Source organism: Cricetulus griseus, chromosome 3 (assembly GCF_003668045.3).
Source record: "Cricetulus griseus strain 17A/GY chromosome 3, alternate assembly CriGri-PICRH-1.0, whole genome shotgun sequence".
NCBI classification, from domain to species: Eukaryota; Metazoa; Chordata; class Mammalia; order Rodentia; family Cricetidae; genus Cricetulus; species Cricetulus griseus.
The window spans coordinates 198621963-198648015 of record NC_048596.1 but is presented as its reverse complement, the minus strand read 5'-3'; the positions used below and the strand labels follow the sequence as shown (position 1 = coordinate 198648015).

At 45.9% G+C, this 26053-nt stretch overlaps 1 protein-coding gene across 10 annotated transcripts in view; it reads right to left on the bottom strand.

Moving 5' to 3' along the window:
- The window catches only part of Banp (BTG3 associated nuclear protein), a 68179-nt gene that overhangs the window by 15639 nt on the left and 26487 nt on the right, over positions 1–26053 (bottom strand). For 5 of the 10 annotated variants that reach the window (XM_027410691.2, XM_027410688.2, XM_027410684.2 and 2 more), the window contains exons 5-10: positions 18884–19000; positions 17219–17394; positions 11372–11611; positions 6861–7028; positions 1595–1725; positions 90–161 (exon numbers count right to left, since the gene is read on the bottom strand). In XM_027410691.2, coding sequence (XP_027266492.1) covers positions 90–161; positions 1595–1725; positions 6861–7028; positions 11372–11611; positions 17219–17394; positions 18884–19000 — 904 coding nt within the window. The remainder of the gene's footprint in view (positions 1–89; positions 162–1594; positions 1726–6860; positions 7029–11371; positions 11612–17218; positions 17395–18883; positions 19001–26053) is intronic. The other 5 variants (XM_027410689.2, XM_027410685.2, XM_027410690.2 and 2 more) reach the window with 3 other exon arrangements.

The following is a 26053-nucleotide window of genomic DNA, read 5'->3' as shown; positions in this document are numbered from 1 at the left end:
TTCCCAGGCTCTGCTGGAATGACATTGGTTCCATACACTGAGTATATGACTGTGTGGCCTGTGACCTCGCAGGGTGACACCCGACTCACCTCACTGTCCTGTGTGATCTGCACCTGTTCCCCTTGAGGCACCTGGGCAATGTGGAGGTGGCCCTGTGGGATCCACAGCAAGAGAAGACACCAAGAAGCATCAGAGGAAAACAAACGAAAGAAAACAACAAGCACCCTCTGCCAATTTCATGCTTTATCTGCTCTCAGCCCAAGAGAGGGCAATGTCTAGCTTGGTGCAATATGTGCACAGCTTGAGCTCATCCCATAGCCTCCTAAGTAAATGTTACAACACATGATTTATGTGATCTTGTAAACTTTTAAATGTTACTTAACAACTAAGAATATGCAATCACTGGGGGACCGCTGGTAAGGGTGGCAGATAGGAGGAGTCACTTGTGTGCACTGCACTGAAGTGGAAACACTTCATGTAAACAACTCAATGTAAGCACTAGTAAATGTGGCTCCACAGAAGCCTAGGGTCTGACTCCTATCAAAATCCTATCTGGGGCTGGAGAGATGGCTGAGTTAAGAGTACTTGTTCTTGCAGAAAACCTGAGTATAGTTCCCAACACCCATATGGGGCAGCTCACAATACCCTAGAACTCCAGCTCCAGGGGATCTGAAGCCCTCTTCTGCCCTCTGTGGACACCTGCCCTCACATGCACAAACCCCACACACAGACACACATGCATACACATAACTAAAAATAAAAATAAATCTTTTTATTTTTTAAATCCTATCTTAGCCCAAATAAGATCTTATAACAAACAACCTGCTGCGGGTGTTGGACTGCTTCTGAGTTACTGTGCACATAAATCTGTGCCACAGGAATCTATCCCCAGTGCTTTCCAACACTTCCCCACTAACCAGATGAAATTACCTGTTGCTGTACATAAATCCCACGAAACCCACCAATTACAGTCACTATGTTTCTTTAAAATAGCCCCACAGCCAGTGGACAAAAAGCAGCAGCATGACACAGAGATGCACTCAAAACTCCTTGTTCTCCAGCAGCTTCTGAGGCACACACTCCCTGCTCTGCCATTTCCTACTGTCTGTTCAGCATATGCAAAAGATTGCATAGCCTTTGTGCGGCCTAGGGCTCAGAACCCAGCATCCTGGCTGGAACATGCCACTCACTGTGCAATGCCTGTAGCAGCCTAGCACACATTAAAAAAATGCCACACAGAAGCCAAGGTCATCAGCTTAGACCTTTCTACTATGAAAGGCTGCCTGGCATCATGAAGTGAAAAATATGCTTTCAGGGAGGCAAGCAGAAACAGATTCCCTCATACAGGCTGCACACATATAGATGACCTCGACATTTATACAGGACCAAGAGGTTCCGTAGGGACCAGTGAATGGTCTGCAGGAGTCTCTTATCACTAGGTTGTTTAGCAGCAGCAAACAGCCATGTGCAAGGTTGTCATACTACTACTCTAAATGAAGCACTTTCACCTCACCTCGAACTATCAGTGTGCTTTCTCTTCCTGTACCAGCAACCTCCCCCACCTCCCCAGATGGGTGAGTGAGAAGGTACGTACTACTTGCACCTGTCCATCCTCTCCAATCTGGTGGATCTGCACTTGCTGTGCGTTGGCCAATGCGTAGTGTAGGGCCTGTGGCTGTGATTGTTGTAGCTCACTGGTGGGTGGAGGGGTACCCATCATGGTCTCTGTGAAACACAGGAGCAAGTGTTAGGATCCTCAGGTCCCACATAGAGAGTGACAGTCACCTCAGTCCCACATGTCTCCCCCTCCCCCCGATTCCTGATGAACAGGGAAGGTACCCTGTTCCTAGACTCAGGTCAGCACATCTCTGCTCTGCAGAGCTGTCAATAGTAAATCATAGGAAACTGAGATTTGTGACAGAGGCAAGCATTGTTCAGATTCAATGATCCTGTTACAACAAACTCTTTCCTGCAAACACCTAGAGCAGGTATGTCCAAAGATATGACCCACAGGGCTATGCTGCAATCAAACTATATCTGCAACACATTTTATTTCCTAGGTTTAATTAAAGTAAGATACATTTGGTTTGACATGTGGTATGTTAATTTTAATTGTAATACCAATTATAATGAATTTTCTTACAGTACTGGAAACTGAGTCTAAGGCCTCCAGCATGTTAGACATGTGTTCCAACACAGCACATCTCAGCCTCTAACTGTAATGACATCACAAGCAGAATTTTCTGAAACAGGATATTAAGGCTTAGATTTTTTTTTTCAATTTTCAATATACATTATGCAGTTCCATGGCAGAGTTGTGGTAATTGGTCAGAACAAACCTGTTGGGCAAACAGTGCAATGCCCTGAACCTTAAGACAGTGGGCTGCCGTTATGTGTGGAAGAAGAAATACAAAGGATTCTAAAGAAAAGCTCTATGTCCTTTCCACAGCAGCATCGAGTATCATGTGCTTTCAAAAGTACCAGGACAACAATTAAACCTGTGGATTCATACACATATACAGGCAGAAGATGGAAGAGCTGATCCCTCTGCCACTCTAAAGTACTGACTACTGCAGATGCTGCTTCCTAAGTCCAGCTCACTAAAGCCCAGCATGTATGTTTGCACAATGCTGACTTTCAGAAGCTTACATGAAACTATGGTTTGTGGTTTATATCCAAACTGGCAGGGACTAATCCATCATTAAATAAACTAGTTTTGCTGGGTACAATGACACACCTGTAACCCAAGCACTCAAGAAGCCAAGGAGGAGGGTCACAAGCTGGAGGTCAGCCTGGGTTATACTGCAAGAACCTGTCTCAAAAAATTAACCAAGGGATGAAGACATAGCTCAATGGCAGCACACTAGCCTGGCACACGAGGTCCAAGTATCCATCCCTAGCACCACAAGACAAACTACTAGCTCACTTGGTTATTTTTCTATTGCTAAAGAGACACCATAACTAAAGCAACTTGCAAAAGAAAGCATTTAATTGAGGGCTTGTTGACAGTTTCAGAGGGTGAGTCCATGACCATCATGGTGGGGAGGAGCAAGGCAGCAAGCCGGCAAACATGGTATTGGAGCAGCAGATCCACAAGCACAAGGCAGAGAGAAAGAGACTGGACCTGGCACGAGCTTTGGAAACCTCAAAGCCTGCTCCAAATGACACATCTCCAGCAATGCCACAACTTCTAATCCTTCCTAAAGCAGTGAACCAACTAGGAACCAACCATTCAAATATATGAGCCTATGGGGTCATTCTCATTCAAGCCACCACACTATTCTTGGCACAAAATTCATATGTAGTGCCAGTGAGATGGCTCAGTAGTAAAGGCACTTGCCACCATGCCTGCCAACCTGAGTTTGATTCCCAAAATCCATACTGAAGGAGAGAAAGAATCTACTTTTGCAAGATGTTCTCTGACCTCCACTCATGTGTATGCCACATGCATTCTCATTACCAAGCCCACAGACACAGACACAGACACAGACACAGACACAGACACAGACACAGACACAGACACAGACACACAGACACACACACACACACACACACACACACACACACACACACATGAAAATACACATACAAAATAAATAAAAGGGAATAAAAGATGGATATTTATCTATATAATTTTTTTTGAGACACAGTACACAGTTTCTCTGTATTGCTTTTAAACCTGTCCTGGAACTCACTCTGTAGGCCAGGCAGGCCTTAAACTCACAGAGATCCACCTGAGTGCTAGGATTAAAGGCATACACCACCAATGGCCAGCCTTTATCTATATAAATATTTTTAAGTGAAAAAAGTGAATTCATTTGCAGTATTTTGTGGTGGTCCCTTGTCTCTGCTAATAATTCAATGGTAACAAGGCAACCCAGCTGGAATTAATACCAATTCCAAATTAACAGAATTCTGGCTTAATTACATTTTACCATCACCAAAATAGCCTTGAATACCAGAATAGTTTTGCTAAGGCAACAGCAGATGCAGACAGAACAAAGACAAAGATTCCAAAAGTCCCTTGGCTTAACCACCCACTCTGCTTAATCAGATCTTTGCCAACAAATGTCTCCTCATCATCAGTTTACAAAGCAGTGAACTGTCACCAGACCCCATGGATGCTGAGTGGCAAGGACAGCCCAGGCCCTCTTCTGAAAGCAAGTGCCTGTCTTGATGATGAGCCATGACCTGAAACTATATCTACTATCTCACAGGCAGCTCTGAGCTAGTCCCAAACAATACATACCCAAAGCCACCAGAAGATGATTACAGTAATCATGCCTCATGGTGTTCTTGAGCCTCCTGACTCCCATTCCCAGCCACATGTTCTCTTCTACTCCAAACAAAAACCACAGAACAGGGTCAGCACTGTTCTCACTCAATGATGTCCAATGGCAGGAGGATAGAGACCACAGGTCAAACAGGACAAAAGAACAGCCACCTGGCAGTGCCTTCTGGGAATGATGCCTCAGTCAGACACATACTACAGGGTTTGTCCATTGCCCAGCAGTCACAGCTGCCAGAACTCCTCAAACATGCCATTCCTGGGGACCTTTTCAGAATCTGGGCAATTAATACACTGCACAGTGGCTAACTGCCCACACAAGAAGCCAGCATCCATAGCATCTTAAAGAAGCTGCCACTATGTTTATAAACAGAGTATCAATAAATAAGCAAATAAATAAAGCAGCTAGCTACTAATTATAAAAAGAAAAAATTTGGAAATTAAAAAATGGAATACAAATACCATCATGCTCAGCTACTGTCAAGCAGTGGAAAGAAACACAAATAACTAGAAGAGCCCAACCACTAATAAGTAAGTAAGCCTGCAGGAGCCACAGAAACAGGCACAAGTACCTGAGTCTCCACTGTTGTTGGCTTCAAGACCAGGACCAAACTGTGAGAGATTTGGGGTGCGACCTGGCTCATCAAGACACTGTCCAATAACTCTACTTGACTATAATTCCTTACAAGTCCTAGATAAACAGCCAGCTTCAGCTGCATGAAACGCAGGCCCTGGAAACTGTTCCCTCATGTTTCATCTCTAACTCTACTTGGCAATTTTTTTGAAAATCTTATTTCTTTCCTTGCTACTACATTTCTATTCCTCTTTTAAGTCCTTGAACATAACTTTACTTAACATTTTAGTGCCATGGGCTGTTAATTCCAGGCAAGGCCTCCTTAGTCACTAGGGGTTTTTTTGTTGTTTTTTTTGTTGTTGTTGTTGGTTGGTTGATTGGTTGGTTGGTTGATTTCGGTTTTGTTTGTTATCTGTTTTGGTCATAGGTCATATTTTTCCTGTTTCTTGGTATTGGGTCTGAAACCTTGTGAATGTACCCAGATTAGGTGTCTAGATTTTGTTGTCTTCCTATTAAACTGATGAAACCTGTGGCCCAGTGTGATCTTCTCAGGTTGTCTTTAAGTTCTGACTTTGAATGGCAGGAGGGACGGCTCAGCAGTTAAGACCACTACTACTTTTTCGGGGGACCTGGGTTCAGTTCCAGCCCCCACATGGTAGCTCACGACCATCCATAACTCCAGTTCCAGGGGATCTGACGTACTCTTTTTATCTCATCCAGCACCAAGCATGCATATGTTGCATAGACTTACATGCAGGCAAGAGACAATGCGCATACACAGACACACACACACAAATAAATATTTAAAAAAAACAAAAACAAAAACAAAAGCAAAACAAACAAACAAAAAAAACCATCTTTTCTCTGGGGAAAGCACACCCAGGGCCCTCTAGTTCTCTCCCAAAGTTGGACCTGTCTCCTGGGCTTTTTGCTCTGGCTGGTGAGCATCTGGATGCCTGTTCAGCCCAATGTGAGCTTGGGCACACTGGCTAAGAATCCCAGCTACTATTCACTGCAAGCATGTTCAGCTCAGAAAACAGCAAGAATCCAAGGGAACTCTGTGTCACATGGGACCACATTTCTAAGTTCAGCAGGTTCACTACTTGGGCTCTCACAGCAGCACCAGTCTGCCTCCTCAACTGTTAATTCGGCTGTATACTTCCCAGAGGCCCCTTGCTTCTTCAGGTTCCAAACTGTGCCTTGGGAGGCATGCTGAATTGAGGACAGGCATGCCAGCTCCCTGTTCTCGGACAGGTGTCACTTTAGGAACCTTGGCAACAACTAGAGCTAAATTTCTGATAACCACCAAAATAAGAGAGGAAGATGGTCAAGGAGGGCTCCAGGTGACTAGCTTTGTAGCTTCCAAAACAAAGTCCCTGGACAAAGCCTGTACTGAGAGGGAGCCCTGCCAGCCCCCTGCCCACTGCTGCTCTGGGTCCTGAGCTGACCCCCAAACAGGACTCAGCTTTCAGGAGCTACTGCTATTGCCAAGAAAGCCATGAAAAGGAGTTTAAAAGACTATTTTAGGGTTGAGAACATAGTTCAGTGCAAAGTACTAGAGCCAAGATCGTCCAAGACCCTCAGGCACAAGTCCTAGCACTAGAATAATGAGAGGGGGGCAGGCCCATGGGTAGAGCTCAGAGAATTTGTCTCAGTGATCTTGAGAACAAGCCTGAGTCTACAACCTCAAAGTAAAACTAAAGAGCAGCACAATGTAGGCCCTCCACCTTCACCTACAGCCATGCTGCAAGTAACAGTAATTACTTTTAAGGCTGTGGAACACTCAGGTGATGAGTAATCAGGCAACATAAGGTAGATCCAGCACAAACTCTTCTTGTTGGACCTACAAGGTAAGATATGCAGGCCTCATGCTCTTGCCACTGTCTAGGGAGCTCCCAAAAGGCCAGCCTCACACTGAGTGGGGCCAGAATTAACGAGCTCCCTGGCTGCACTCTCCATGAGAACAAAGGCTTCAGGGCAGCCATCTCCTGGGCATACCTGAGGCACTATATGAGGATGAGGACGGTGTCCTCCGGGAGAAGCTCTTGACTGCCAGGCTCTGGCCTCGCTGCTTCCGCCGCCATGCAGTACGGCACTTGGAGTCAATACTCTGCTTGATGCGATACCAGTCAGATTCCGTGATTCCAAATTTATAGAAGAGGTGACCTGAAAGAACATGTCCCAGATAAAAGCTATCAGATGCAGGATTTGACCTAGGCCCCTCCTGCTGAGAGCACCAAACACAGAAGCTGAGTGCTGCTAAGAGACCTAGCTGACCTGCTGGCATACTCCTGGAGGGCTGATTCATCCCCCAGAAAAGAAGCCAGAAAATCTAACTACATGAGGGAAGAGTCACTCAGGTCACTAGGTCAGCAGGAACAGATGCAAATACTTATCATTCTTCTTGTCTATTTAACCTTTAAATAACCTGACTTCACCCCAACACTAAGGGAACTGACTCCATTCCTCACAGGTTCCAGATTCCCCAGCTTCCAACTTCTCTTGCCCTAAACTCACAAGATAGCACACACCATCCTGACTGCCTAGGGAAACAAATGGAGGCTTCACACAGTACTCAGGCAGGCCCTGCTAGAGCTGTAGTCTAGTATCCTCTGCTGCTCTGCTAGGCATACCCACCTCTGCCCAGATCAGCCAACAGTACTTTGTCTTCCCTCCTCATTCAAAACTCCCCTCAGCACAGCACACATGCTTTCTAGAGCACCCATCACTTCTCTAAATGTACAGGATTCTCACACAGTGTTTATACACCCTTTCTCCCTTGTAAATGCAGGAAACTTGGTTTTGCTCTCTGTGCTGGCACTCAGTAAACAATGGCTATCTGCTTAGTGAGCAGCAGTTATCTGAAGCTATCTGGCCAGTGCTCCTTGTCAGATGCTTGCTCCTGTGTTCTCACCAGGCTGTCTCCCAGAACACAAATTCCTGGAGCACAGGGACTACTTCCTGGAGTTGCTTTTTGCCCTACGGAAGAATACTACCCACACCCCACCGCTGGATGATGGAGTGGGAAGCCATGCACATGGCACAGCACCTACTGGGACCCAAACTTAATCTTTATGTGTACAGAGATGCCAGGAGCATCACTGAACAGCATGCAGATACTGTCACTCAACAATAAGGAAATCAAAGACATAGAAGGCCACCAAAACAGATGACAGAATAGAGCTAACAGACTTTTCCAAGTCTGGATCCACATCTCACTAGCCCATGTGACACCACTCCCTTTTTTCTTTTTAGAACTTATTTTTCATATGGCCAATTAAAAATTATTTTTATTAAATCATGTGTGTGTTTTATTAGGGTAGGCGTGTATGCATGCATGTGTACATGAGTGCAGATACCCACAGAGAGGTCAGAGTCATTCGATTTCCCAGAGCTAGAGCTACAGACAGTTGTGAGCCACTGTTCTGTGAGTATATGCTCAGAAAACAATGACAGCCAGACCTCTGTGATCTGGAAGGAGGCTGGACTGCTGAGACAACCACATAGAGCCCAGCACCACTTTTCACCCTCCTCCATAAAAGGGAAAATCTGGGTGTGAGCTGGAAAATCTGGTCACCTAAAATAGACACAGAATTATTACTCAATAAACCACTGAGCAATACATGTGGCTTTAGGTATGGATACAGGCCTCACTAGGGTCACAGTCTAGTTACCTGGCTACCAGTCAGTCACCACAGAACCCACTACTAACCAATCACCTTATCTGATGTACATTTCAAAACCTCATAGATTAAGAATGTCATTGCCCTTGTGACTGTTTTGAGGCCTCCCCCCCAAAAAAAAGGGGGGGACAGAAGAAACACTCTGTAAGACCAGCCTTACAGTATAGCTTCTGGCTATCCTATGCATCCACCTTCATTACAGCTGAGGACCTTGGGTGCAAGCTTTGGGGAGACAAACAAGAAAAGGCCTTAAGTCACACCTTGCTCAGAAGGCTGCCCTGAGGTCATGAAGTAGAGAACAGAAGCCTCCAGTTGCTGGCCTGTGGGTCGCCTGAAAGCTAAGGTCAAAGGCACACCTGTGCTTCAAGCTGTGGAAGGTGGCACAGCTTGCTCTCACACGCTTGTAGTAAAGCCAGGAAGCATCACCCATCATTGTTAGTGGCCTTTCCACCCTCCAAAACCCCACAGCTGATTCTTAAAACCATAAAAGTAGCTTTCCAGCTCTCACTTAATGAGCCTACACAAAGCTAGGAGCTTTGGGAAAGGCAGCGGACTAGAGGGAACAAACAGCTGCCCTCAGTGGGTGGCATGTTATATTATCAGTCACAAAGGAAGGAGGACACTATCACTGCTAAAGTAATCTCAAGTCCAAAGAGAAAACCATGCAGGAAGCTGTATGCCAAGAACTCATTTTTTCATATTACATAACAGCAGCTCCCAGAAAAACAACAGATTCCATCCATGGACAGAAGCACTAGGTTAAGGGGCACTCTGAATGAACAGGTGTGTGCCCATCCAAGTCTCCCAAGGAAAGTCTGCCGGGCTTTCCCCAACTCATCCTTACAACTCCTCCTCCTCCTCTTAGTAATCTCTGATGGCCGTTCTACGCCAGGTCCACAGCACAAAGTCCAATCCCTTCCAAGATGAGGTCTCCCACCGGTCTTCAGAACTAGTAAGTTCCTCAGCTATTTGCTCAAATTGACTAAACTGGTGCTCTCAGTATATCCCCAAACTCCTGCCCGGCCATGACAGGCCAATGCCACACCTATGCATGACCTGGTATCCAAAGCATATGAGCAGTTTTTCCAATCTACCCTTCAGGACCTGGGAGCAATACATGTGTGAAGCTCAGAAAAGCCCACATCCCTGTGCACTGGTCAGAATAGTGTCCCCCAAAATTCATGTCTTTCCCAAGACCTCCAAATGAGCCCTCACTGGAAACCAGGGTCTTTGCAGATACAACTGAGTTTGAGGTTACTTTAGTGGGCTCTCACTCCAGTATAACTGATGTGCTTATAAGGAGACGGGAGAAATAGATACAGACACTCAAAGAGGAGATGGCCAACAGAGGCAGGCAGCATCAGCAAGCACCAAAACTGCCAGCCAACACCAGAGGTAGAGGCAAATTCCTTTTGGAGGAGGAGGAGCTGCCCTGCCAACATCTAGACCTTTCATCTGGGTCTGTGTTTGAATGCTCAGTCCATGGTCTGAGCAGCCCTAGGAACCCAATATACCCCATGATACACCAAGCCAGGGAGCTCCCTGGCTCCCATAGAATGTGTTACCTGCAACTTATGACCAGGAAATTGCCTGCTCTAGATAAAGGTGGTCATGGGTGGTGGTGTGCACACCTTTAATCCCAACATTGGGAGACATACACAAGCAGATCTCTGTGAGTTAGAGGCCAGCCTGGTATACACATGTCTCAAAAGAAGGAAAAAGAAGAGTCACTGCAGTCATCTATCTGCTGGCTATCTGTCGGGGTGCAGTTTTGTACAAATTGGGAGTCTTCATTTAAAGCACTTTGGATGATCCTGGGAGTCCTCAGGGTCTCTTACCCATACTAGCACTCTTTACAGATATCTTCAGGGATCGAACACTCTTTCTCTCTCTCTCTCTCTCTCTCTCTCTCTCTCTCTCTCTCTCTCTCTCTCTCTCTCTCTGTGTGTGTGTGTGTGTGTGTGTGTGTGTGTGTGTGTGTGTGTGTGTGTGTTAATTTCTGGCACCTGGCAGACTAGAGCATGCTCATCTGCAGAGCTGAAACAGAAACTTGGACGATCCACTAGTAAAACTCTCAACAACTCAGCCAACATGCTCATCTGAAAGAGCACCATTCCCATCCCCAGTTCATTCCCCAGGAAAACACTCAAAGCCATTCAAAGTCATACTACTGCTCTTCCTGCACACACTTCACTGATGACTCAAATCCTGGGGAGCTAACCAATCCTTAGCAAACTCAACAGGCCAGCTTATCTCTCCCCCATTGTTCACTGTGAAGATGGTACTTAGCGACAAGACCATAGCTAACAGGACTAGCTGAAATAAGGCCAGCAGCAGGCAATACTGTGGGACTCTGAAGGACTCTGAACTAGACAAGTTGAGGCTTAAAGGTCAAAGGTGAACAATCTTTTTTTAACACTCAATGATTCCACGTGAGCGGTATCATAGTACCGACAGATACTATGATAGTATCTGTCATACTACTGGGGTAGGAGGCTGGGTAGGTTTGGGCCCATCAGTAAGTAGCTTCTGAGGGTGGGACAACACCCAAAGGAGTCTGTGTACATCCAGACCCTTATGAGGGCCCACTCAGGTGGAAGAATGCCAGCAATTCACCAAGTTTCCGTTCCTACAAAGCTAAGTGTCTCTGTCAGCACAGGGTGCCACACAAAATCTTGCCAAAGCAAATCCTGGGTCCAGATCCACATCTCTGTGATGACCACTGAGCCTGACATCACCCCCAGCACTGGAAACATGGTCTAAATTCAGTCCCTGACCACCTCAGCACCCCCACCAGCTAGGCTGTTATCAACTGTGTAAACTTACATCGGATGCCATAGATAGTGAGGGGGTCCAACTGCTTCTTCCCATGCTTGCCCTGGCCCGACAAGTTGGACACAGCCTGCACCTCTCGGTGGAACAGGTAGTCCAGCAGCGTCAGTGCCATCTTCTCAGCTGTTCGACAGTTAGTGCTGATGTGCAGCATGTCAGAAGGGATGATGGCACAGCGTACCCGCATCTCAGGGTTATTCTCATCACCCAGCCAGGTGCCATTGGGATAGTCCTCTGAAAGAAGAGAAAGGTCTCAGTTAGCAAAGCTCAGAAGCCTGTTCAGACAGCATAGCACACAGCTCAAATTTAAGTTTCCTGAGGCTGCTAAGCCAAGCTCCCAGCTTCCATCTGGTTGCCAGGAACACCAGAGCTGAGATGTAGCCACTGGTGTTAGCCAGTAGCAGCCTCAAGCCATCCTGATTGTAGAAGAAAACATCAAACAAAATATGAGTTCAAATATCAGAAGCCCCTTGGGATAACAGAACTAAAAGCAAAAATCTTAAAAGGGAATAAGTGTGTTGGTGACACAGAGTCCAAACATTGCCAGTCTGAAGGATCTATAGCCCCAAGTCATCTTCGACCACACTCCAATCCATGTCCTGTGTACCTCTCCCAGACAGCCTCTGCCAGATCCCTTTATCACAATACTGTCTTAAAGCATCACAGGGATAGCTGTGCATGGTGGCACACGCCTTTAATGCCAGCACTCAGGAAGCAGAGGCAGGTAGATCTCGATGAGTTCAAGGCCAGCCTAGTCTACAGAGCTAGTTCCAGGACAGCCAAAGCTGTTATACAGAGAAACCCTGTTTCCAAAAAAAAAAAAAAAAAAAAAAAGGAGGGAGGGAGGAAGAAGGGGAGAGAGGATTGGAGAGGAGGGAGGGAGGGAGAGAATGAAAGACAGAGGGGGATAGGGAGAGAGGGAGGGAGAAAGAGAGAAAGATCACGAGGAAACATGCTAGCAGGGTGGAGAATGGGCATGAGCCCTCAGCTGTGGCTAAGGATGGAGATAACTGAACTTTGGAATTCAGAACAAGTTGAATAAATAATCTCTTTCTCAGTGATATCAATGATATATAAGTGGAGAGATGGTTCTTAGAGACAGATCCTGTTCTAAAAGTCACCCAGTCATTGCTATATGCATATATAAAAAGAAAAAACCCAGGAGTTGGCATTGTGGCACATGCCTGTAATCTCAGACCTTGGAGGGTTGAGGCAGGGAAGTTATGAGATCCAGACCAGCATAGGCTACACAAGGAGACCCAATCTTAACAATAACAAAAGTGGAGATGATCTAAAGATACATCACTAAACTAACCACAAACTGTGGGTGTACAGACCCCTCTTAAGCAAGAAGTTTAACTGAGCTAAGCAAGAAACACCGGTGGCAGCAAGTGTGGCAAGCAAATGTAAGCATACTACTGTGGGGACAGGAAAATCATCTTAGGTCAAGAGAGACCTAGGCCTGCTGTCATTCAGTGATACAGGGGACAAGCAGGAGGGAGAACTGCCACCCGAGCCAGACTGGCTCACTCAGTGTATTAGCTTCCACAAACACACAGATCTGGTGCCCTCTGACTTCTGGCAGGCTACAGCAGAGTCCATATTCCCACTGGTAACACAGATGCCCCTTGTTCCTAGTCAAGAGTACCAGTCACACTTGTGGTTTTCCTAAGCTATTCTTGGGGCTATGCTGAAGTCCTGGAGGCCAAATGACTCTTGCCATTCTCTAGTAGAAGTGGGGGGATGACTAGAGAAAATGTGATCCAGGGAGGCTTCCGGGCTATTCAAATACACTACAGACCTCAGGTCAAATTAGCTACCTGGGGGCAGCCTCAGCCTCCTACAGGCAACTTTTTAGACAACATGAACTAGTGTTAAGTATATTTTCCATCCATATGAAAAATTAATTCCCATCTGGCATTTGTAAAGAACTACAGAAATGATCCCTGAAAGTATAGTCTTCCCATCTGACATTTGTAAAGCCAACCCAAACAGTTTACCAAATTAAGGCACATGTTTCATGAGATACTAGTGGTTCTGAAAATGAAAATACCTAGAATGAACCTGGAACTTACCAGACAAGAAACAAGAGTCAGCATCCACAGCTTTCCAGGTCACACTGCCACACAAAGCCTAAAATGTTTTCAACCCAGCCACATCTGTGTCCCCACACCCATCCTTAATGTTCTGACATAATCCCATCCACATGTAGATGGCAAGGTATCTAACTAATGTTCCATATGGGAAAGGGAGCAGAAAGGCTGCAAGGTGGCATGTGCCTTGAACCAAGGGAAGGCCAGCCACATGCCAGAGGACAACTATAACAGCCAGAAGCTACTTCTATGACACAGGAATGGAGAACTTTTTAAATTCATCCCATAAACTACAAATTTCAATTTAGAAATGGCATACTCCACCATTTTCTTTTCAAAAAGGCCTTCGGTATATGTGATTTTTGTTTCATTTTTCTTTCTTTAGTAAACTATTTTAGATCAACAACTCTATTATATAGTTGTGGCTTATAACCAGTAATGCAAAAATATTCCTTAGCATATGAAAACTAACCACAAATACAAAGGGCTCTGTCACCCTATACCATGTGGTCATTCCACAAGCAAGATCCATGCATCTGCTATGTCTATGGCTGGGCATCTCAGAAGTTGGCCACAATAAAGGAAAACAAAGCAAAAATTAAGTTGCAGGCCACCTGGAGCCTGCCCAGGCTGCCACTGGCTTCAGAGTGCAGGGACCTAAATAAAGGGCATTTGTCACAGGAGGTTGTCAGTAAGTCCTGACTGATGAGCAGAATGTGGCATGGAAGCATACTTTCAGAAACCATGGGCTGAAGAGGGAGCATTCTGAACCAGTAATACCTGAAACATAATACTTCTGCATTGTAACTAAGTGTTCAGCATTTTACATGGAGGATTAGTCCATCCTCTAGGAATTACCAAATGCCCACACTGTGGGAATGGAAACCCAACTAAATCCCTTAATTAACAGATCCTGTTTTGATTCGTTTAGCCAATTTGTATCTGTCACATAGCCAACTTAGCCTCTGAATGACTATGGCCCTCACATTCTCAAGAATAGGGGGTACAGGAAGACATGGGCCAACAATTAGGAGACACCTTCTATTTCATCTAAACTAAGTTTACATTACTTAACAAATTACCTAAGTAAAAAGCTAAAATACAATGAAATGGCACAGGCCTATCATCCCAGCTACTTCATTCAAAGGCTAAGGCAGTAGGACTAAAATTTCAAAGCCTATCATTCCTGGGCTGCAGAGCAAATTCAAGGCCAGCCTGGACAACCTGATGAGATACTGTCTCAAAATAAAGAATGAGAAGAGGGTTGGGATACAGCTCAGTGGTAGAGTACTTAAGCATACATAGGCCCTAGGTCTAAACCCCAGTACCCTAAAAACAAAACAAACCTGGAAATGGTTCCACTGACTTCAAATTTTACAACAACAACAAACAAAAAATTTTGGATTTTTTGACTTTTTTTTTTTGGGGGGGGGAGGGTCTCTGTAGCTTTGGAGCCTGTCCTGGAACTCACCCTGTAGACCAGGTTGGCCTCAAACTCACAGAGATCCACTTGCCTCTGCCTCCCAAGTGCTGGGATCAAAGGCGTGCACCACCACCACACAACTTTTTTTTTTCTTTAACATTTGGAATTCTTAAGCAATAAATAATAACTTCAAAGTCTGGTTCTCCAAACCTCAGGCACACAGACACTCACATAAGAAGACAAGAAGCATCTGTCAGCTTGCAATTCTTGGCTCTTAATGGGACAAATCCTGTTAAGTTTATCATCATCCATAGCACCCCATATCAATAATCTTCTATAACATAAGCCAGATGGCCTAACACACCCTGCTGAGCAAAGAGACAAGACCATGACTGAGTGCCACAGGTTAGAGGCCAGTACTGTCAGGACCAGTGGGCAATGAGTCTGAAGTGAGACATGTTCCTGCTTGGTAGTCCTCCTAGCTCTTACATGTGCAACAATCACTTAATAATGATGCCGCCTATCTCCAGACACTCCTTAGAAAACCACTGTGCCAGCATACAACTCGGCAGGATCATTTACTGATAAGACACTGTGACCTACCTTTCCCAAAGAACAAGAAAGCCAAATGGTTCTGAACTATGACCTCTTCTTCAAAAGTAAAACTGTGAGTGGGGGAATGCTGAGTCCTAACATCGGAGAATGAAGATTCCTGGTGCTGTCCACCAGAGTCATGACTGTATCATGACACAGGCAGCTTTTAGTGTGGCTCTGACATTGCTCATCAAACTACTAACTACATCTCACTCAGAGACCCTGAACTCAGACACGTTTCTGTTCCTCCTTAAGACACTAATAACAAAGCAAGTGCCACAAATGATTCCTTTTCCTGAGTTCATTTCAACAAAATCTGCTATTTTTCCCAAATGTATGTCACACTGATCACATCACAAAGTCAGAGTCAAAAGGGAAAATTCTATTCTTATGATAATCTAGACTTCCTGGATTAAAAAGATTATATTCCTTAGGGGTCTACACCAGGCCTAAGCAGCTGACCAGACCAACACCCGAGCTTGCATGGTTCCCACAGGAAAGGAGAGAGATCAGTCAGGCTCCTTTGCTATTACAGGCATGGTCCTTATGCAACTTCCTTTGAAGAAAGAATGATTGGCACTTTCTCCTCAGTTAGTGTTAAAACAGCCAGCTGTTCTGGCCTTGAGTCCACATAGATGCCAAAACTTACACACAAGTGTTCACACTTCACAAGTGTTCACAGCGTACAACAGCCAAAAGCAAAAAAGATCCAAATACCTGTCAACTAACGATGTCACACAAGGGCAAGCCTGAAGCATGGGCCATGCAGTCCCTGTCATACAAAGAGAGGGCCAGAGTATGCAGCATGCAGTCTTTGTTATATGTGGGGAGTCAGGGAATGGGGAATACAGTCTCTGCCATATTAAGGCAGAAGCACTAATAATACAGCCCCTGTGTGCATAAGGACAGGACCAGAGCACAGGGAATGCAGCCCCTCTCCCTATGGAGGGAGGACAGGAACAATTATGGCCCTGTCACAATCAGTGCTCACAGGAATCCCCATTAACACAAGAAGATCAGCAGCTAAAAGGACTGGGTGGGAGGGCGAGGACTACTAACTGGTTTGAGGTTTCTTTGAGGGGGGGTGATAAAAAACAATTCGAGATTTAGATAGTGGTGACATTGTATAAACATGTGGATACACTAAACCAGCCTGTCACTGTAACAGACTAAGGCGGAAAGCTTGCAGAGGATTCAGTCCATGGTCATGGGCCCCACATGGGGACCCCAAGAAATCATGAGGAGGAGTCTGGGAAAGACAGACCACAGCACTTGCTCCTCCTGGCCCCTTGCAGATCCCCATCACAAAAGGCAGCCCAGCCTTAAGAAGACTGTACTTCCTAAGTCTGGCAATATCCTCTGGAAACCTGCAGAGAAATGCCAAGGACAGTGAGTGACTACTGCTGCAGGATCATAAAAGCTATTCCTCCTCAGGAAGCAGACCATCTAAGAAGGCACCTCCATAAGTGACACTGAAATCACTCTGGAAACACCAACAGACATGGAAGAAATCAATTTCTGTGTAGGTAGGGGAAAGCAAACATAAAACCAACACAACATGAGAGAGGCTCAGGTGCTGGAAGCCACAGTGGGCTTCCCAGTCGCTTTAACTTTCTTCATCACTTCTGATCCACTCCTCTTATCAACAATAAGCTACATGCCCTTCCAAACTAACAGCACAAAAGCACAATTATGGCTGTGCTGACAAGCAGAGCAGCCCTGGTAACGCACCTTCAGAGTTCAGGGTGATGAGTGTGACGTTGCTTCCAATGTTCTGGCTTCCTGGTTGGCCGCAGTTAGACACGGAGTCACTGGCCTCTGACCCGCTCTCCCCATCTTCATTGTGGCTGTCATCCTGACCTGGTACCTTCACCACGATGGTGTTCTGCCGACGCCCAGGAACAGCGCTGACGGGAAACAAACACAGCAGCCCACGCTGTGAGAGGGACATGAGTGGCACACTGAGACTAGCCCTGACTCACTGTGCTGTGTGGACTTATCCCAAAATGCCTAGCTGAGCATGGACCAATGTACAAAGTGGGTCCCCCAACATGCGGTGTGTCCCCACACACACCCTCCATGGAGATGAATAGCAACATAACACAGAAACAGTCTGAGGCCAAGAAGACACATAATATAAAGCAACTGCTTAAAAATATGAACAGCACAAAATAAATAAAATCATAACTCACTGAAACTCAGCTTAGAATCCTGCTTTCGGATCTCAAGAGATCATCCTAACAAGGCTGATGTGCACAATGGTCATTGTGTGTCAAAGAGCCCCCATCCATCCATCATCCATCCTGTCAGACACCCAAGGTGACTCAGCCTCAAAACACCTCCACACTCTCCATGACTCCCACAAACAAATCCTAGGAACAGCTTACAAGGCCATCAAGAATGCCAGGAGTCCCCTGGGAGGCATTCTTGGTACCAGGCCCTGAAATACAGCAGCAGCCAACAGCCAGCAGCAGAAAGTGCTCAAAAAAAGACCCAAGATTGATTTGTCTTCTGAATGACCCTGTCAACATTTTGGACTGTGACCTATTACACACTACAGATGAAACAAAACTCTATTTCCCACCAGCCACGTCACAGGGGCTTTAAAATTCTAGTTATCTCCAGAGGCAGAAGCCACACCAGGTCCTTCCTGGACGTGACCCCACACAACTATCCATGGTGAACTGGCTCCTCAACACTCCATACCCATGACCTCAGTGCAAGCCTGGAAACTCATCCTCTCCCCAGCAGCCTGCCTGGCTGGCCTCTAGCACCCCCACATCACACCCCAGACCTCCTGTTTCCTAGAGAACTGGACCAGAACAAGAAACCAGAACAAGACTGGATAGAGCCACACCCCAGAGAAAAAAAAGCATGACAGGCATCTGTGAGAACACTGCTAGTTACCAAAAGGTGGCAAAGCCTTCCTGAGGCACAGAGCCAGAGCCAATGGGCAGAGGCCCCGCCACAGGGCATGGCCATTGTACACTTTCATTTCTGACTGAAGTTCTGTTCAACACATTTCAAAAGAAAAGGCATAAGAAAAAAAGTCACAAACTTAACACATCTCCATCATTTACCAAACTCAGAAGAGGATCAACTATAGGGACAGACAGACAGATGGGAGTGGCAAGCCGACCATGTACAATACTCTGGCATCTGCACACACCAGATCTAGCCCAGAGGTCCTCACAGCTGCCACCCCCTGTGCTCTCTCATCCCACCATCACTAAGCACCAGGCTGGCCCTCCCTAATGTAAAAACTATGGTGGTTGCTAACAGAATCAGTCCTGTGACCATAGACATGGACATGTGCTCAGACTGTCCCTGGCTCAGGAATGCTCATTTATCCTCATGACAGTGGCAGGGAAAGGTAGGGTGGTGGTGGCTACTGACTTGCTAATGATATTTTCCAGGGAATCCGGTGCCCTGTTGCTCAATGGGTCTTCCATCTTGGCTACAATGGCGTTCTGCCGATCATTGTTGAGTATTACTGTAGTCTGGGGGACGACGCTATGGAACAAAAGAATCACAAGAAAAAGAAGACCTTAAAACAACAACATTCATTGTCAGAGCACATCGTCATTCAACACGGTCAGCTTCCAGGGCCTGCACCACAGAGCAGGATTCCAGTCAAGGACAAGTAAACTGGAGATGGGACTCTTCAGTTTCTTGCTGGTCAGTATTCTTGGTTGACACAAATGGCATAATGAGGGCAGGCTGGGCTGTGGACATTTAACAGAGTGGGTAGGACAGGCTAAGACACTCTCCTGTCCTATGCACCTGCAAGCCATCTAAGCAACAGGTTTACATGAAAACCAGTTTCCTTTTCTTTTTTCTTTCGGTGTGTGTGTGTGTGTGTGTGTACAATATACATGTGAGTTGCACATAGAGGACATCAGCAATCTTCCTCTCCTGTTCTCTTCCTTAATCTTTTGAAACAGTGTCTATCACTGAATGGTAAGCTAGTCTGTTCAGCTAGGCTGGCAGATCAGCAAGCTCAGGGATCTGCCTGTCCCCAATTCCCCAGCACTGGGGTTACAACATATGTACAGCTATGTCTGGCTTTGTACATGGGTTTTAGGGACTTAAACTCAGATCTTCAAGCTTGCAGAAGCATGAGCTCTTACCCGCTGAACCAGGCCCCAATCTGGTTCAATCTCTTTTAACCGCATCCCTCCCAAACAATGACAAGGCCTGAAGGTCTCACAGCAGCCCTCCTCAATGTTATTTTACAGCAGTCAAACCATGGGCAGCAAAGGGAAACAGGCATACACACCACCCGCAGCCCTCTGCAAAGTGCAGGAACAAACCAAGAGGCCTTGAGGCTTGGCTTTGAAAAAAATTCTAGGAAAACAATGGGACATGGCCCAAGAACCACCAGGCTCAGAAACGCCCTGAAGGCAGCACTAGAGTGCAAATGAACAGGACCAGCAACTGGCTCTCAAGAGACTTTTTCACACTGCGGTCATCGTGTCAACTTTTAGCACTTCACAGCTCAGGGCTGTCTAAAGTGTGTTCTGCTCTGAAGAGCCAGAACTGAAAAGAACTGCCACTTGATACAGCCAGTTATGTTACCTGAAATCCCAGCATCCTTGCTCAGAGGAAAGGGTGCTCCATACACATGAAAACGAGCACCTGCCATGGTCACTGGCATCTCCACATACTATTGTACCCATACCAACAGGCACAAGAGCAGCAGCATGTAAAGTCCAACACATGCCCAGAATCACAGCTGATTTTCCAAAATGCAAGTGTTAAGTACATACATAGCATTCACTTTTGTGTCTCAGTCACTCTGCTTATTCTCTGACAACACCTACAATTGCCCACCAAACCATGATTAAGTGTCCACAGGGATCCAAAGTAACCCTGGAGATCTCTGCCTGCTGCTAAGGTCTTGTGAGGCCTCCAACATTCACACTCCTAAAATAAATAAAGCACATAAGATCTGACACATACACATTTACACCAACAGCCATGTATACACATAAGCCCTACACACTCACATTATCAAGTAATTACAGCAAGCACACAGAGACTTATGAACACTGTCCCCAGCTGTGAAACCTGTGTAGCCTGCATCCAAAGCAAAAGAAGCAAATAACCCTGAAATAATGCATGAGTAAGACTGCAAGTCTCCTCCAGATGTCACCATTTCCACATGTACACCTGTGTGGCTCAGAGCAGAGGAGTCTCCTGCACAGATCCATATAAGGTCCCTTTCACAGAAACAGAACTTGCTCTGCTACCTCCTGAGATCTCTCTAGAGAATCAACTGTGTTTGGTCTTTAAGAATGCTATATAAGGGGCTGGAGAGATGGCTCAGAGGTTAAGAGCACTGACTGCTCTTCCAGAGGTCCTGAGTTCAATTCCCAGCACCCACATGGTGGCTCACAGCCATCTGTAATGAGATCTGGTGCCCTCTTCTGGTGTGCAGATATACATGGAAGCAGAATGCTGTATACATAATAAATAAAATCTTTAAAAAAAAAAAAAGAATGCTATATAAATAAATGGACTTGTAGGCCATCCACAGCAGCAGCTCAAAATTGTTGCTTCTGTGGCTGGGGATGGCTCCACAGCATGACAATGTTAATCAGTCTTGCCCATTGAAAAGTAGTATAGTGTCTGTAGGTTTCTGCATGACCACAAACTCCTGTGCCTTGGTCATGAGCACAAATGGTCCTAAGCAAAACTGCTGGGCCATGTAGGAAGGACATCCAGCTTCCAGGGACCTAGTCATGCTGCTGCACACCTGGAAGCTCCTGCCTCTCCACATTTCTTCCATCATCAAGAGTTGTCATCAGCATTTGTTTCACCTAACAGGGCACAAGGGTCCCCCTTCGCTCTGACTAGTATATCCTAGTGGCTGAGGACTTGCATGTATCCTCAGGTCAGTTTCCTCACAGTAACACAGTGGTTCATTTACTGCTGAGTTTAGAGCATTCTGGCTTCAGAACATCTTCACCTATCTGTGCTAGTCTTTCTATGCTTTTCTCAGCTTTCCCAGGTCAACCTGTCTTCCTTCCTAAACAAATGTACACAGGGGCTGGAGACACAGCACAAAGGTAGAATGCCTGCCTAGTATGTGCTAGATTTCATGGCAGTGTTAGAGGTGAATGTAGAAATGAGCAAACACCAGGAAAGTGAAACGTAAAAGATTCCTGAGAGGGGATGGAGTCATGACTCTTTTAGAACGCAAGATTAGTTCCCAGCACCCACATCAAGTGGCTCCCAACTGCCTATAACTCCAGCTCCAGGGGAATCAACACCCTCTTCTGGTTTTAGAAAGGTACTCACATTCATACACAGACTACACACATGTAAATAGGTTTTTTTGTTTTTCTTTTTTTTTTTTAAGATTTATGGAAGCTGGGGATGCAGTTCAGTCAGTAAGCGAGCTTGCCTAGCATGTACACAGTCCTGGGTTTAAGCCCCAGCAACTCATAAACCAGGCATGGTGAGTGCCTGTAATCACAACACTCAAGGAAGTGGGGGCAGGAGCAGTCAGAGGCCAGTCTAGGATTCGTAAGACCCTGTCTCAAAAAAGGAGGCTGGATTGCATATATAATTATGAAGTACTTAGAAATAACAATGTATATACAAAAACTTATGGGAGAAACTAAAAACCTGACACACAGATAAAGAGATCCACTCTGTGAAACAACCGTGGATGGTCATCATGACAACTCTCCCCAAAGCAACCAGGAAGAGGCAAAGAACACGAGTTCTGCAGGTGCTGGAGAAGTCCTCTGAGCTTTCACAACACTCACAAGCTACCAGGACAGTTCACATTGCTGTACTGGCTTTGGGGGCTGGAGCATGTCTCTGAGTCAGCAAGGTTTGCTAAGGACTCCCTAAACTTCATGTGTGTGAACTGGTGCCCCAATGGTTAATACCCAGCCCTGACGTGTACAGAGGAACTTGTACGGCTGTGCAAGGCAGCACAGGCCAGGCAGGAAGATCAGGCATGACATTAAACAGAAACATCCAGAACTCAAAATTAGATAAGAAGTAAACAAGCCCATCACTGTCAAGAGACCAGACACTCCACAGTCAAACAGCCCTATCTTGATCCTACCACACTCTGAGCCTACAGAGTAGACAGAGGTTTCTGAGAATGCTGATGGCCCCAAAGCAAGCTGGCAGCCAGATCAGCTTCACCATGAGCTTCCTTCAATGCTAAACAAAAGAACCCTAGGAACTAAGAGCAGGCAGCCAGATTGCTAGAGGGAGTTTAAACCATTCTCCTTCACACACTTCAAGTCTCTAAAGTCAGTTCAGAGAGACAAAAGAGACAAAAGGAAGTTTTGTACATCTGCCCCAAGGAAAGCTTTAAATCACTTTTTTTTTTTTAATTTTGAAAACCACTACTATACAAAAACCTTTTATTCATCATGGCTGTTTTGTTTTGTTTGTGTGTATCTTATTTGGTTTTGCTTTTGAGACAGTCTCATGTAGGCCTCAAGCTCACTGTATATTTAAGATAACCTTAAACTTCTGATCCTCCGGTTTGTACCTCCTGTGGGTGGGGATAACAGGCATATGCTACCACATTGGGTTTACACAGTGCTGGCGATTGAACCCTTACCCACTAAACCACCTCTCCAGTCCTAAAACATTTTTAAAGCTTTAAAAGCAAAAACCCTATTGCTTTTAAAAATAAGAAACAAACGTTGTCCTATGTAACAGGCTTAGTTAAAAACAAACAGAAATACCTGGTTTTAAAAGTTGTTATCAAGCAATGTGGTTCTACAAGACAACCCTGGAGGCAACACACTGTCACTGTCTGGGTACTGCCTGCATGACTCCTGGCTTGCATCTGCACTGTACCAACACTCTCTGCTCAGCTATGCTATCCACCACAGGGCTTCCTTCACCAGTCTGTATCTAGCTGCAGAGAAGAGCAGGAAGGGTAACTTGTTCACCACCTGTATAAAGATACCTATGATGGCCCCTGAGACCTTCTGGTCAGGTAACACATTACTGGCCTTATTAGAATACTTCAAGCCCAGCATTAAAGGCTGGATTCTACAAGTAGATGCTTCCAGACCTATTGCTTCTCCAAACATCTTCAGCATTAAAATACCTCGTTGCCATCTCTACAAGCACAACTATTCAAAGTCAAATGGCATACCTGCAAGAGAGACATAAGCCAGCCACAACAGAATTATAGTCTATTTCCATCTCTGGAAGCCAAATGCCACTGCTGGATGAAACCCATCTCTGTAAACTCACAAACATTTTTATCGTGATTAAGCTTTGGCATCAAAGAAAACAGGCCTTCTTTTATTTTTTTCTTGAATTTACTCATTCAGGTACAGAATCTGAAAATCTGGACACAATGCCAGCTAAGGCTGGCAGTGTTTCACGGCCTTCTGTCTGCCAAGGAGCACCAACAATCAGATGAGCACCCCTTGGAACCCACAGCAGCCTCAACCTGTCCAGCCAGGTGTCAAATGACCAGCAGGGGGCACAGACTCCCAGAGCAGAGAGAGGGCCTTGGGAACCGCCTCCAGCTAGATCTAGACCTCTGCAGCTCTGCAAATGGAAGGCAGTGTCCTCAGGGACCAGCTCTGTGCTCTCTGCAGGCCTCCTTAGAGTTTGGTGGCTGATGATGGCACCTGAGTTAGCCTGGGAATTACACTTACAGCCAGCAGGTAGTGGGCCCGGGTAAACAGAGCACAGTACCTTATCATCTGGTATGATACTGCCTTTCAGCTGTTTCTAGAAACCAGTGTATGCCCACTGCCCAGGTTCTGTGTAAACAATTCTCATTTCTTCTCTGTGTCTGTGCATCAATGACTTCATCCATCCTTCACTAAATCGTAGGGTTCAGCTTTCATCCACCAGGCTGCTCAAGTTTTCTGTTAATAGCCTTCTAGAAAACATGGACCCTGTCACCACCACACCCAAGTAGTAAAGTGCCCCAGCTCTCCATCTTCAAATGAGGAAACTGGGACTTGGAAATAAATATCTGGAACCTGGGAACATCCAAAAAGGTGACCGTGACACCCAGTGCTCCCAAACAGAATTCCAAAGCATGTGCACTTGAGGCTAGGCCACAAAAACCCCTCTTCCACTCCAGGTCCTCCCATAACCTGGAAGAACTAGAACAGAGAAAAGGATGTGGTCAGCGCTTCCTGGGCTCCTAAAGATAGCCTGTTCTAGGAAAACTAAGGACTGAGGTATTATCCCCCAAATAGGCAGCACCTTATGAGGGAAGAGAATCACTGCCATTTTATCTCCTTCTGAAGACATCGGTGTTGTTTGGTGCAGGCCCAGAAGCCTTGGAGTCAGTGTGACGGACATGGCTACCATGTGAGATTCTACCAGAGTCTAAGTGTGGCCAAAGAGGCTAAGGTGTCCTTCAGTGCCAGGAACAATCTCATCTAACACAAAACCCTCCCACACAAATGTTCCAGGTCCTGAGCATTTACATGAGGACCATGGGTCCCATGTGGAATTCAGGCATAAGACATCCTTGCATAGTTTTTATGTAACTTGAACTTTCTAGGAACTCAACTACCATCTAGAAAGAAGAACTACACTTTACATCATTGGAAATGGCACAAAGAATTCACCATTCTGAACATTCCATTGCCAACTAGTGGTGTCTACAACCAAAACCTCACAGCAGAGGTTTATCTCTACCACCCATCGAATGCTGAACCACAGATTTTACCATGTGCTGCTGTCCTTTCAACCTCCCTCTTGTGAGGCAGGCCACTCCTTTAACTCTTAAAGCAGTATTTCCCAACATTATATTTGGGGACAAAGAGGTGTTTCAAAACTAACTGCCTTAAGAGGCAGTCAGGCACTTTGTGACCTTCACAGAGAGCCTGCCCAGACACTGGCAAGTGTCTGTGGGGAAACACATGGTGAGGTGTGCAGCCACTTCAGTCACAAGAGCAATCCTTCCCCCTTTGAGAAACTAGACTCCCAAATTCCTCATGACAGAGGGGGCAAAGGTGAAGATGGGGTGCTCTTGAGAGCTACAGGAGCAATGAGTGACTGCCCAACAGCCCTCATTAGGAAAGTGGACAAGTAGTCACTGGTACTCCTGAGCACTCCAAAACCAAAGTAACCCCTACTCTACCTCCCCATATACCCCTTAATATCCACAAGGTATCTACTGCTGCTCTAGTTACCAGCACCCATGGGCAAGGTGGCACCCAGCAACCACCCACACTGCAGCAAAACCACTGGTGTCACTCTAGGTTTGCTGTGGCTCCCAAACAGACAGAATTCTGTTCTGTTCTTCCCAAACCCATCAGGCAAGAGGATGTGGGCCTCGGAGCACAAAGATAACACTGCACCCACCACCACAAGCAGACCTCCTCCTCCTAGACATTGTAGGAAAAATAAAAATAGCAGGAGCACTGGGTGGGTATTGCTGCCCTGAAGGCTCTCATGCCCCGCTGCCTATGGACCCAAGTATTGGAAAGGATACGTTCTGGGGCACCTTTCAATCCCTAGTACGAAGCCAAGCGTGAAACTTGCACGCTAGCAGAGTACAAACCATACAAAGCTCTCTAGGAGGCTACAAACCTTCTATTTAAA